This window comes from Corylus avellana, chromosome 9 (assembly GCF_965113065.1).
Source record: "Corylus avellana chromosome 9, dhCorAvel1.hap1.2, whole genome shotgun sequence".
Lineage (NCBI taxonomy): Eukaryota > Viridiplantae > Streptophyta > Magnoliopsida > Fagales > Betulaceae > Corylus > Corylus avellana.
This window is the reverse complement of record NC_142498.1, coordinates 21,450,514-21,463,248: the sequence shown is the minus strand read 5'-3', so window position 1 is coordinate 21,463,248 and position 12,735 is coordinate 21,450,514. Positions and strand designations below refer to the sequence as shown.

At 37.3% G+C, this 12,735-nt stretch overlaps 2 protein-coding genes and 2 non-coding genes across 5 annotated transcripts; 2 read left to right on the top strand and 2 right to left on the bottom strand.

Moving 5' to 3' along the window:
• Nucleotides 1–635: 635 nt before the first annotated feature.
• Nucleotides 636–707, bottom strand: LOC132191154 (small nucleolar RNA Z105). Its single transcript, XR_009441186.1, has one exon. It is a non-coding gene; the product is annotated as a small nucleolar RNA Z105 (small nucleolar RNA).
• Nucleotides 708–790: 83 nt separating this feature from the next.
• Nucleotides 791–887, bottom strand: LOC132191166 (small nucleolar RNA Z161/Z228). The gene has a single exon (XR_009441197.1). It is a non-coding gene; the product is annotated as a small nucleolar RNA Z161/Z228 (small nucleolar RNA).
• A 297-nt stretch (nucleotides 888–1,184) lies between these two features.
• LOC132189927 (BRCA1-A complex subunit BRE-like protein) lies at nucleotides 1,185–6,239 on the top strand. 2 transcript variants are annotated; one of them, XM_059604772.2, is made up of 13 exons: nucleotides 1,185–1,422; nucleotides 1,595–1,685; nucleotides 1,778–1,946; nucleotides 2,028–2,118; nucleotides 3,276–3,311; nucleotides 3,438–3,536; nucleotides 3,693–3,811; nucleotides 3,904–3,952; nucleotides 4,049–4,138; nucleotides 4,226–4,279; nucleotides 4,665–4,730; nucleotides 5,813–5,910; nucleotides 6,035–6,239. In XM_059604772.2, exons 1-13 carry the CDS (start codon nucleotides 1,342–1,344, stop codon nucleotides 6,099–6,101), a joined length of 1,110 nt encoding a protein of 369 aa, XP_059460755.1. In that variant the 5' UTR covers nucleotides 1,185–1,341; the 3' UTR covers nucleotides 6,102–6,239. The 2 variants fall into 2 exon arrangements, with proteins under 2 accessions (XP_059460755.1, XP_059460754.1); XM_059604771.2 differs by having other exon boundaries at nucleotides 3,693–3,823.
• A 1,580-nt stretch (nucleotides 6,240–7,819) lies between these two features.
• On the top strand, nucleotides 7,820–11,023 carry TUB5 (tubulin beta-5 chain). Its single transcript, XM_059603749.2, has 3 exons — nucleotides 7,820–8,352; nucleotides 9,762–10,031; nucleotides 10,121–11,023. The coding sequence occupies exons 1-3, from the start codon at nucleotides 7,953–7,955 to the stop codon at nucleotides 10,795–10,797; spliced, it is 1,347 nt and encodes a 448-aa protein (XP_059459732.1). The 5' UTR covers nucleotides 7,820–7,952; the 3' UTR covers nucleotides 10,798–11,023.
• Nucleotides 11,024–12,735: the final 1,712 nt, after the last annotated feature.

Below are 12,735 nucleotides of genomic sequence, written 5' to 3'. Positions count from 1 at the left end.
GGGCTTTCTTGTGGGGGTTTGCTGAGGATTGAAAAACCTATATGACGTCTGCCTTTGGCAACGATTTTTTTTTTTTAGTGTTGGTGTCAAGAACTACTAGGTAATGTAACCCATTGGTGTTGCTTGTAGTTCGTTTCTAATGTGCCTATAAAAAAATAAAAAATAAAATCAACCGCCCAAATTACAGCTATTACACCCGATGGAATCTCAATCCGTGAGAGAGACAAAATCGTTCTAGTTAACAAATTCAAGTATAGAAATTAAAAAAACTGCAAAACACACCCCTAAAACTAGTTAACATATGAAAATGATTTTGATTGCTCAGAAGTTACAATCACTAGTTGGGTGTACTGGAAACTCTTGTTTAGAAAGAGTACCGAAGAGCCCATGTTTCTAAATTTTTTTTGTCATAAACAAATCTACCTGTAGAAGGACAACCTGTGAGGCACTCAGAATGAAAAGGACTTATAAGATTTTAAAGAAATTCATAGATCTTCCGATCTCACGTCATAGCATATCCTCACAGTGCCTAATTCAGAAAAAAAACCTAATTATGAAAAATCAAAAATGGATGAACAGAGAAAAGTTTGCCGAAAACTCGTAAAAGCAAAGGCAGTGGTGAGCAAGCAAAATGTTCAGAATGAGTAGGAGGTATTGTCTCCTGTCATGAATTTAATCGGACGTTTTTCAATTCATCATCACCATGCCTGCTCCACCGCCGAAGATATGATCCGACGGACAAAAAATAAAATTGCAATGCTCAAATGACAAAAGAAAAGAAAACAGATAAAACCATCAGAAGTTTTGGATTATTGCATCAACTCCGACACTTACGTGTCTCAGACGACCGTCGTGAGAATTTTAAATCCAAATTCATCATTTGATTTCACTACAAATAAGAAAAATACACACAAAGAAACTGAGAGAGCAAGAGAAGAACTCACCCGCCAGCGTTTGGAATTGTTTGAGTCACAAAAGCGACGATGATTTTATAGGGCACGGGCTTCGTCATTAGGGTTTCCACCGTCTCTTATTTGACGATTCTGTCCCTTTAAGGGTTGGGCTCCGCATTAAGCCCACTTCAAGAACAAGCCCAAGGTTCGGTTTCTTAAACGACGCCGTTCTATCAAGCGTAGATATTCATTGTAACGGCAACGTTTTAGTTCTCCCCGTGTCCCGTAGCCTGTAGAGACTTCTCTGATTTAACGGCTTAACGCTGCCGTGTAGAACTGCTTGCATGTTTACTTCGACAGTTCAACTATTGCAGACAAGTAGAAAGCTCAGATCGCCGGCGTTTTAGTTTTAAACGACGATAGCCGAAAAGCTCTCCCTGTAACGGCCATGGCTTCGGACGGTGTTCCTCCTCCGTTAATCGCCGCTCAGCTCAATTACCTCCTCAACCACTTTCCCCTCTCTGTTAAGGTAACTTTCGGGAAAATCCCATTTCTCTGCTATGTTTTCCCAAAAAATTGTAGCAATCGGGAAATAAATCAAGAATCTCGTTCTTGTTTGCTTTTCTTTTTCCCACCATTTCTCGGAAACCAAACGGAAGCAAAAACCTAGATCCAAATTCTGTCCACATTTTGCTTTGCAGGTTGATCAGATGTGGTCCGGTAGCAAGTACTACCCTGGAGTCCTTGACCGGTTCACGATAGCAATCCCGTATTGCCTTGACGTTGTCAAATGTCTGTGAGATTTGATTTCACCGACTGCATTTTGTTCGTGTTCGATTTCCATTTGTTAGCTAATTTTTTTTTATATGTTTGATTGGTTCTAGGGGATGTCATATACAACGTAGAGTCGCCAATGTCCGCGCCGGATGTTATATTTGGACCGGACGATGAAAATTTTCATCCACTGAGCGCAAAGTCGAAGACTGATAGCTTACTTGATGATTGGAACAGCAGAGACCCTACGCGGCTAATGGCTCTCATTCAAGAACTCAGGTCAGCTTTCTAGAGTTTTCTTAGAGAGAGTCCGTATGGTTAAAAATCGTTTGAGTGAAATGCAATTGTTTTGTTTTATAGGGATCGATATGTGGAGTACCAGAAAAAGCGTGTTGCGGAGGTTGATGATGATAGGTTGAAATTCGAAATTAGCACTATTGTATTTAGAGAGGTAGTACTTCGAATCGATTTGAATGCTATGGACATGTTAGTTATCGGACTGGTGGGTTGTGATGGACGAATTTAGTGCCATATGTATGATTCTAACTTTATATTGCCTGTTAGGGACAGTAAATAGTTGTATACTCTTTCTTCATCAGTGGTTTTTGAAATTCATTGCTAAAAATTATGTTGTGTTTTTGGGTTTGAGTATGAAGCATGTACAAGAAGATCATACACATTGGGTGATGGAAATTGTGTGACTAAAGCAAGCTATTTTACTTGACTAGCTAGGAAATTGCATAAAGTGGTTGTGTTTCAAGGTCCTTCATGTGGGAAAGTACATGAGATGGTGTGGAAAGGTAAATAGCCAGCAATGGCTACATTTGAAAGGTGATGTATGATGGTAATGGGAGGGGGGAAGAACTGCATGGAGCCAAGGGCAAATTCTTTTCCATTATGCTGGTGCTAGTTCTGTATACAAGGAGTGGGTCAGTTACTTGGTACTTAAGCGGAAATCTGTACCACTGTAACTATGATAACCAGAGTAATAGTTGAGTTCACTTTTTTAAGGTCTATATGTCTCTATTGCTCGCTCTCTCACTCTCTCTGTCTGTTTGTTTCTTCTGTGTGCATATTCCAAAATCTGAAGATATAGAAATGGGTTGTTGGGAAACATGAAATGACCATGTGAGTTTGGCATGTAGTGGATCTAGGGCTCATTGCTTCTCGCTTGCCACAAAGAGTATGTTTTCATTTTCTTTGTGGAAATAAATAAAACAAGAAAGAAAAGAGAGGAGGATTTTGGGTACGACATGTTAACCCCAAGGGGTTGGCTCAAGTGGTAAGGGCCTCAGTCTTGGTGGCACTCCATCAGGTCTAAGGTTCGAATCCCCTTGGGTGCAAACAATTCTTTGGGGCCAGCTCGCTAGCAAAGCAAGAGTATTACCCGATCCGTGTGGAGGGGCACTTTACATGGGCTCGAGGTTTACTCGACAGGGGTGGGTACATTTAAAAGCTCCATCTGCTGGGTCAGGTCCTTGTTTATTTTGTGTGTTGCCTTCATTGTCACCAACATTTAGTTTTCAAACCCTGTAGTTCTGTATTGTATGTTGAGCAGAAAATTCAGCAATTGTATTTTTTCCCTAAACTCTCATCATTGTGCTGCAGGGAATTGAAATGTATATGAGCTCAGGTGCTGAAAAGGTATCACTTTAAAAGGACACATTGATATTTTCTAGTTGATTCTATAAGCTGATCAATAGTGATTGTAACTTCTTCATGTAGCTTTTACTATATTTTTGGTTTCTATGCCTTTGAATTTTAGCGTAGCCAGAGGAAGTCAGATTTGCAGTGCCTTTAACAGACATGAACATTGATAAGATGGTGCCTGGGTGCCCTTGGAGACATCCGCCAAAGATATACTTGCAGGTTCTATTTTTCTCCTTTTCTCTCTCTCTCTCTCTCTCTCTCTCTCTCTCTCTCTCTCTCTCTCTCTCTCTCTCTTTCTTTCCTTTTTTCCCCATTCCTCTTCTTTGTTTTTCTTCTGCATCTTGAATTTTGTCTTTGGAATTTTTGATTTATAAGGTTATGTACCCTGTTGGGAGAAAATATGGATCTGCTCCTTCAGCACCTCGTCTGAAATTAGTGTCTACCTCTGAGTTGAAGGCTATCTTTTCCATTGAAGATGTCAAACTTCCTCCATGGTCAGATGGAATGTATGTCATTGTATCATTCTGGCTTCATACAATGATGTGTGTCGACATATCATGTTCACAGTTCTTTTTCTCCTTCATAGGTGCATGGCTGAATATCTTCCCCATCTGGAAGAATTTCTTGAGAAACAGGTCAGCTGCATTTCTTTCATCTAGTGACGTCTTTGAGTTGATGGCTTTCACTTTTATGAGTTCTTTGTAAGATCGTGTAGTTCTTTGTTATTGAAGATCTTGGAGGCAGTTTCACTAATTGATGTTAGAAGGCGCTTTATTGAGGCGTTAGCCCCTCTGTTTGGAAGGCCATTAGAAGCTGATCCGGTATACATCACAGACATTAATAATTTCTTGAATAACTGTTTGGACCATTAAGACTTACTGGTCAGTTCTCTTTGCTTTTCTTGCCAGGTATTTTGCCGGAAGGCAACATTTCTAGCTGGCTCTGGGGTGTTTACGTTCCTGGTATTATTTGATTTTCTCCTCATGTACTGCATGTATCATACCATTAAGATCATACTGTGTAATGAGGAGTTGAGAAATGAATTATTCAAAAAAAATTCATACTTTAATAATTCCAAATTTCCTGGCCAGTTGCAATAGGTTGTGTGGATTTTTATTCAGTAATTGAACTAAGGTCTAGTTTTATAGAACAATTTCAGCCATACTTCTGGCTGAAGGGGAAAATATAGAAAGATGAGTTATGTAGGCTCATAAGATAATTTCTAAAATAATTTGCTAACACAGATGACAAGAAAAATAATGTCTTAATTACTTGTTCTATTTGCTGCATTGTTCGGTTCTGTACATGAACTTTCTTGTTTAACTTCTAAGAGTCCTGTTACTGTAGGTTCACTTTATGATTCCAACTCAGTTTCCAAAGCTGCCACCAGCTTTGATGCTTCAAAGTTCTCAGGTATAAGTTTCTTCCCATTCTAAAGATTGGATTATACAGTGTAGCTATAAGGATGTATGCAGCCATACATGTTATCCAATTACATTTCATTTGATGAAATTGTTCGACCTCAAGTGCTTAATTCCTTCACTTCTATTATTACAGAATGGTCCTTATATGGTCTGGTAATGTGGTATCTTCTTTAGTCCTTGTTATAGGATTTGGTGGGATCACTCCCACAGGTCTTCTATGTTGTTGCACTTTTTTTTTCACATTAGTTGGCAATTCATATCTATTTGCAGCATATGTTATTTATCTGTGCTTCTGACTAGAGAAGCCTTACTCATAATAGTGGTATTTAGAAGATCCTAGTTCTTTTGCTGTTGTGCACAATGCAGAGGTCAATTGATAGGCCTAAAATATTGTTTTACTGTTGTCATTCTTTAATTAAGTTCTTCAAAACTGAAAATCAATATATGATTTTTCTAGCCTTTTGCCTTGAAGTGGTAACTGAGTTGTCATAATCTAGTTCATCAAGGAGCCCAAACGAGATTCAGTTTCCTTTTTTCTTTTCTTTTACTCATCAAAAAAAATGAAAGTATTAGTTTCCTTTTCCCCATCATATGGAGAATTTGACTTTACTATAAACCTAAAGTTTAAATATCTTCAAAACAATGAGCACCACCAGCTGTTGATCCCTTTGTATATCTAAATGCTATAGTTGTCACAATGTAATGGAAGCCTATAGTAAGAGGCATATACTTTTCTTAACTAAATCAAATTACAATATTAGGACCTTGTCAGTGATTGCTGAGGCCACTTTTTTTAGATTGAATGCACAGAGGATTGTATGGCTTTTAGGTCATGAGCTTTCACGTTCTGATTTTGTTGTTTTTTCCATTATCTAACTCTTTTATGTTGTTATTAAATCTTTGTGCAAATATTATTGATAAGCTATAAAAAGGAACCACATGCCTTGGAGGCTTGAAGAAAACGTTTAGGCTATTGTGTATTGTTTGATAATAGACAAGATTTTCATCATTGGCCAATCAAATGGTTAGCAAATCATCTTTCTAATCAGTTTGTATTCATGTAATTTGTAGCATTTGAACTCCCAAGGTGTACCACTCAAGTCTCTTCCTCTGACTGATTACCCATGGAGCCCAAGATGGGATGTGTCACTAATGGCGGAGCGGATCTTGTGAGTTATTTCAATTATATTTGGCTCTTGTATTATTTTTCAGGATCTTGTGAGTTATTTCAATTATATTTAGCTCTTGTATTATTTTTCATTCATAAGTTTGCTAACGTGAGCATATTTTCAGTGAGTTTTTGGCGGATGAGGCTTTGAACTTTAAGAGGTACTGCAACGAGTCTCAGCTTCAACACTAGTGTGTTGTTGATGTTCCTTCAGCACACTTTATATGAAATCGAATTGTGTAAAGTTTCTCCATCCAAATTCTTGTTTTACTCTTTCAATATAATCGTGTATGAAATTGGTTGATGCTTATGAAAAAATTGCTTCTAGCACATGACGGCCTTTTTCCAACTCTTTTGCTTGTTTAGGACCTTTATTTTTAATGTGCTTTGTGCAATGCCTATCAAAGTGAATGTCAAATATGGAATTCATAATAAACATCTGAATCTTAGAATTTCCTGGAGAGTATGAAATCTTTTGATGCCATGAAGAAAATGAAACTATTGAAACAATAACCCCCAATGCTTGCGTGGGAGTTGATAAGATTGAGGCCCATGTTTATGCAAGCTCCATGATACCACACCAGTCGTGCCTGAAATGACTAGGTTTATATTTGAATATGGAATCTGCCAAATCTAGGATTTTGGTTTTTGTTACAATCCCGTGCTTGGATTGTAGTATGCTCAACTGCAATTGTGATAAGTTTTTTATGGAGTCTATTTGCCTATGCTCAACTGCAATTGTGATAAGTTTTTTATGGAGTTTACTTGCTGCTCGAGCCTCGAAACTTATTCGAGCATATGGGCCCATTAGATGGCCTCTTTTCAATTGCTTGTCAGTGGGTTCCCAAGTCATTCTTAATGGGAGAGCTTGCGGTAAGGACTGAGCCATCATGCTTGGACGTTCGGCTAGGTTGATGTAAAAACTGACCCAACGTTTATACAAAACTTTGATGCTGCAACTAATAGATGGGTACTGGTGTATATAATCTATGGTGCTGCCACTAATGTTTTAAGTAATAAAATTGATTTCCTTTCATTTATTGCTTTTAGGATAAAATATAAATTCGTGTATTGATTATTAAGTCAGCAGTGCTTCCCTGCAGTATTCTTTTCACCTAAATTTTAAAAGGGAAATGCTAGGTGTTATTCTAGTGTTTTTTTGTTCTCTCGATTGTGATGTGGTTTTTAAAATCATCAATAGATTAAAAGTCAATAATGATAATCTCAAATTCAACGATAATTTTAAAAGCCACATCACAATTGAAAGGATATTAGGAGAACACTGAAAGAACACTTAATATTTCCCATTTAAAAAAAAAAAAAATCTCATTTTGATATATGGTAATACCCCAAATATTGAGACCCACGTACAATGTAGCAACATAATTAAAAAATAAAAAAAAAATCACCGGCATTGGATTGGATCCACATAGATTCTCTCTCTTCTATGTATATGTGTTTAACCTCTAGTTGCCAATTTCTCAAAAAAAAAAAAACCTCTAATTACCATAAAAATATTATTTTCTATAAGTTTTAACCTCTAATATCCCTTAAGCAAATTATCTATCATACACAATTTCTTAATAGTAACAGATATTTAAAAATTAAAAGATTAAAATTTTTCCTATTAATATTTTTAGTCCTTCAATATCTATTAGAATCTATTAAATTATTAACCCTTTAATAAAAGCAACTATTAAAATTTGTAAAATTATACATATTAATATACAATTCCCGAAACAGACAAAAACCGACGCACCGAATGGAACGGTGGGGCAAACTGTCTTAACGTGCGCACCCTAATGCAACTTGACGGTTGGTTGGGTGTCCGTACACTCTGGCTGTCACGCACCCCACACACAGCAACAAGTTTTAACAATACTTCAAAAATATCCCACCCCGCCATCCATTATTACCATTCTAACCTCCGACCTCTCTCTCCCCCTTCATAAACACACACAGACTCGCACACTAACACACGCCAGATCTCAACTGCCATTCACGCCAAACCCTAAATCGATTTCATTTCTTTGGAAAAAAACAATGAGGGAGATCTTGCACATTCAAGGAGGCCAATGCGGGAACCAAATCGGGTCCAAGTTTTGGGAGGTGATCTGCGACGAGCACGGGATCGACCCGACGGGTCGGTACAGGGGAGATGAGTCTTCGGATCTCCAACTGGAGCGGATCAACGTGTACTACAACGAGGCCTCGGGCGGCCGGTACGTGCCCCGGGCGGTGCTTATGGATTTAGAGCCGGGCACCATGGACAGCATCCGATCCGGCCCGTTCGGCCAGATCTTCCGCCCCGATAACTTCGTGTTCGGGCAGTCCGGCGCCGGCAACAACTGGGCCAAAGGTCACTACACCGAGGGAGCCGAGTTGATCGACGCCGTTCTTGACGTTGTTCGCAAGGAGGCCGAGAATTGCGATTGCTTGCAAGGTATTTGGGCTTTGAATTTCAATTTGTTTTGTTCTATTTCTCTTTATTATTCCAATTCCAGGTTTGAATTATTTGCTATTTTCATTTCATACTTACCTACATTCGTTCATTTGAAATGCGTTCTGTTTCTTTTGTCCATTGTATTGATTTGTCTTCGCGTTAGTAATCTCTAAATGCTGAATAACAAACATTGTGATTTGTGAATTTTCATTATCATCGTCGCGTCCAAAATTGAATCTGATAGCACTAGTACAGACCTTCAACACAATCAAGGCCATTGTTATATTGCTTTGGCCTTATGCTCTTTAACGAAGCATTTAACACCTTATTTGATATTAGTATGTTTGAAATATCAGTTTGCAGTTCTAGATCTATGATTCCTCCTCACAGTGGATCTGCTAGTCAAGCAAGTGTTACAATTCTGTGTTTTCTTGTTCATAATTGTGGCCAGCTGTTCAATTATTTTATACTATATGTTGATTAGTAGGCTTAGTTGTTACGCAGGCCCCTTCTTTGTCTGGCGTGTAGACACGACTCTTTGTTGTTATCTGTTTGTGATGTATAATCAAATAAAAAAAATCTTTAAATATCTGTGCTGACTGTATAATGATTGTGATGGCTTAACTCAAGATTACATATCACCGACATTGCTTCGTAAGCAAAATTACTGGAGTAGTTCTTATGGCACTCATTCATTTGGCTCCGCGTGGGCCCTTGTCGACAATGAAGAGGAATAGTAGATTCAGCGTGATTTGATATCAGTAGTGATAAAAGAAATGTAAAGTAAATCATTACCTCAACTTTATTTACTGGGAGCCCCACCTTTATTGGTAAAATGAATTAAAACATTTGATTTACTCTGTTCCCAAGGCCTGGAGCTACATTTGATTTAGACATGGAAAAAGATTTGAGACACAGAAAATGATTGTTGGGCGATTGTTGCTGTATGGGAGGGTCATCAGTGGTAATACTGGATTGGAAAAAACCATGATTACTATGTTTATCGTTGATTGAGGGTATTGTATACAACAATAGCCATTTATAATGGTTTATTTTACAAGACGCCTTATGGGTATTTAACACCGTACAATCAACTATTATTTCTTTTTATCCACTAGTTTATGGTATAAAATGAACTGATTCTGCTTTCATTTGAGTTGCGACTGTGTAAAAGTACTTTTTTTACCTTCAAATGACCTGTAAATTCTATGAAAAAGCATGAGAACTTTTAGCTCTAGACCAGAAAATGTTAAATGTAGGAAATCTGAGTTGTAACTTTGGATCCATCATGTGTTTCTTCTTGTATTCATAATTCTCAAAATCTCGCTGGCTGGCAAGTAGGGTTGATATTTGTAAATTTCATACTAAATTTGCTGGTTTAACTTACCCATCATTCTTATTTTGGCCAGGTTTTCAAGTATGTCATTCACTTGGAGGAGGCACAGGGTCTGGCATGGGAACCCTCCTGATATCAAAGATTAGAGAGGAATATCCAGACAGAATGATGCTCACATTCTCTGTTTTCCCTTCTCCGAAGGTTTCTGACACGGTTGTGGAGCCGTACAATGCTACCCTCTCAGTTCACCAGTTGGTAGAGAATGCTGATGAATGCATGGTTCTTGATAATGAAGCACTTTATGACATTTGCTTCAGGACCCTAAAGCTCAGCACTCCAAGCTGTGAGTTTCAAATTATTATTGATCAAGTGAAAACATGAAGCACTAGAACAGTATTCACAACTAACCTTTTTGTACCTCTCGTTTCGCAGTTGGTGATCTTAACCATTTGATCTCAGCAACTATGAGTGGGGTAACATGTTGCCTGAGGTTCCCTGGCCAGCTGAACTCCGACCTCCGGAAGTTGGCTGTTAATTTGATCCCCTTCCCACGACTTCATTTCTTCATGGTGGGGTTTGCACCACTCACCTCTCGTGGGTCCCAGCAGTACATCTCCCTTACTGTCCCAGAGTTGACTCAGCAAATGTGGGATGCCAAGAACATGATGTGTGCTGCTGACCCCCGCCATGGCCGCTACCTGACAGCCTCGGCAATGTTCAGGGGAAAGATGAGCACCAAAGAGGTGGATGAACAGATGATAAACGTGCAGAACAAGAATTCATCATACTTTGTGGAGTGGATTCCAAACAATGTGAAGTCAAGTGTGTGTGACATTCCACCAATGGGTCTGAAGATGGCATCTACTTTTGTTGGGAACTCCACATCAATCCAGGAAATGTTCAGGAGGGTGAGTGAGCAATTCACAGCCATGTTCCGCCGCAAGGCTTTCTTGCATTGGTACACCGGCGAAGGAATGGATGAGATGGAGTTCACAGAAGCGGAAAGCAACATGAATGATTTGGTGGCAGAGTACCAGCAATACCAGGATGCTACAGCTGATGATGAAGGCGAGTATGAGGAAGAAGGAGAAGAAAATTATGAGGGTTAAAAAACTGAAACAACTTTGGCGACTACCTCATAAGCTGCAGAATGAGGATACCAGCTACCGCGTCTTTTTACATTCTTGTCTGCTACTATGTGGCTATCAGTGTCTCTTGTTCATTGTTTTGTTTTTTCATTTCCACCTTCAGCTTGTCCCATAACCTTCTTGTTTGATATTTTGTACTGTATGATGATTTATGAATGATGATATGGTTGGTTGTTCTTTTCAAGTATATCAATAAGATTGTCATTTTCCCAACAACTCGGTTTAAAGGGCCGGATAATGGTGTTCTTTTTGCTTCTTTGTATTGCATACTAAGTACTAGTGCTGATTGTCCAGTTTGAGGTGAACCAGGTACAATCTTGATGGAATCTTAACGTCAACGAAGTTTTTTTTTTCTTTTAATAGCTTTATTTTATTAATGACCAATTTGGTTAGGGAATAGTAATTAAATCCGACAAAACGGGATGTTTGGGCTTCCGACTTGTAGTTGGATCTAATCCGGTCCAAATAAATGGTCGGCAAGGGCCGCTCGAGTCAAACCATTGGCCCGGTTCGAGAAATAGGATTCAATCATGCATCACTTGATTCACTTCGATTAGTGTCACCTGTTCTGGACTATAATTATTGAGTTGAAGTTGAGTAATCCTAGAACATAGTTTTCCAGTAGTGTCACCTGTTCTGGACTAATTATTGAGTTGAAGTTGAGTAATCCTAGATGATACGTGAAAAGGGAACAGATTTTAGGTTATGAGGATACTTAAACTTTAGATTCAAATGGAACCTAGACCTTTAAGATTTTGAGAAAACTTAAAAAAATCTTTTTCAAACTCAAAGTTTGGGATTAATTCTCTAATCCCCTTTATTAATGAGCTTGATGTCTTTAAATAGATAATTACAATACATAGTAAAATAAAAGACTAATTAGAATAAACTACTGATAATACTTATCCCTAATATTTAAATACTAACTACTCTAATGATAATACTTATCTCTGATATTTAAATTCAAATCTCTAATCTAATGTTATCTATAAAGATAACATATTATCCTAAGGTATTTTAATCATAAAATACCTCTATTATTAAACCTCTAACACTAGATCATAGTTTTCTAGTAGTGATAGGCTAGATGAATTTTTTTCAACCTAATCTATTATAATGATATGTGTTTTTTAATATGTAAAAGTCAAAAAAGATACTATTTATTTCAAATGATGTTCAAAAGATTAAAATGACAATTTTATCCTTCTAAAAAATATTAATTGGATATTTTTCATTTCTTTTGAAATGAAGAGAATCCCCTTCCGTGAAAGTCAAATATTTTTTTAATAACATGTAAAATGTATATATTTTTTTAATAAAATTTCTTTTAAGTTTATCCTTACTATTAAAAAAAACATGTAACTTCTACGTGCTCAAAAAACATATGTCATTATTATAAACTAGATGGTCACACCTATCTGGCCGGATGGGGTGGCTTGGCCACCCACAAATGACCAAGGATTTTTTTCCTTTTTTTTTTGTTTGAAAAAAAAAATTAATTAGGTGACCACATCATCACTAATAACGTAGTCACTTATGTCAAATGTCAACTTTTAATTGGTCCACGTGTCATTCCATTAAGTCAACTAACGGTCAATGAACGAAATACATGGACTTCCTGTAATAAAAATCAAACCTTTAGAAGAAAAAAAAAAAAAAAAAAAATTATGAAACCCCAAGGTATTAGGTATTTAACCCTTAAAAATAATTCAACTCAAATTCAATAATAATTTAGTTACTATTATTGCGAAAAATGCATTTTTAAAACAATTGCGAAAATATATCTGATTTGAAAGTTTATTTGAAAAAATAACAAACAGTTCAAAACAAATGAAAAAATCTACGTTTTATTAAAGAACGAGTCTTGTTGTTCATAGGAAACTTGTTGGGGACTTTATT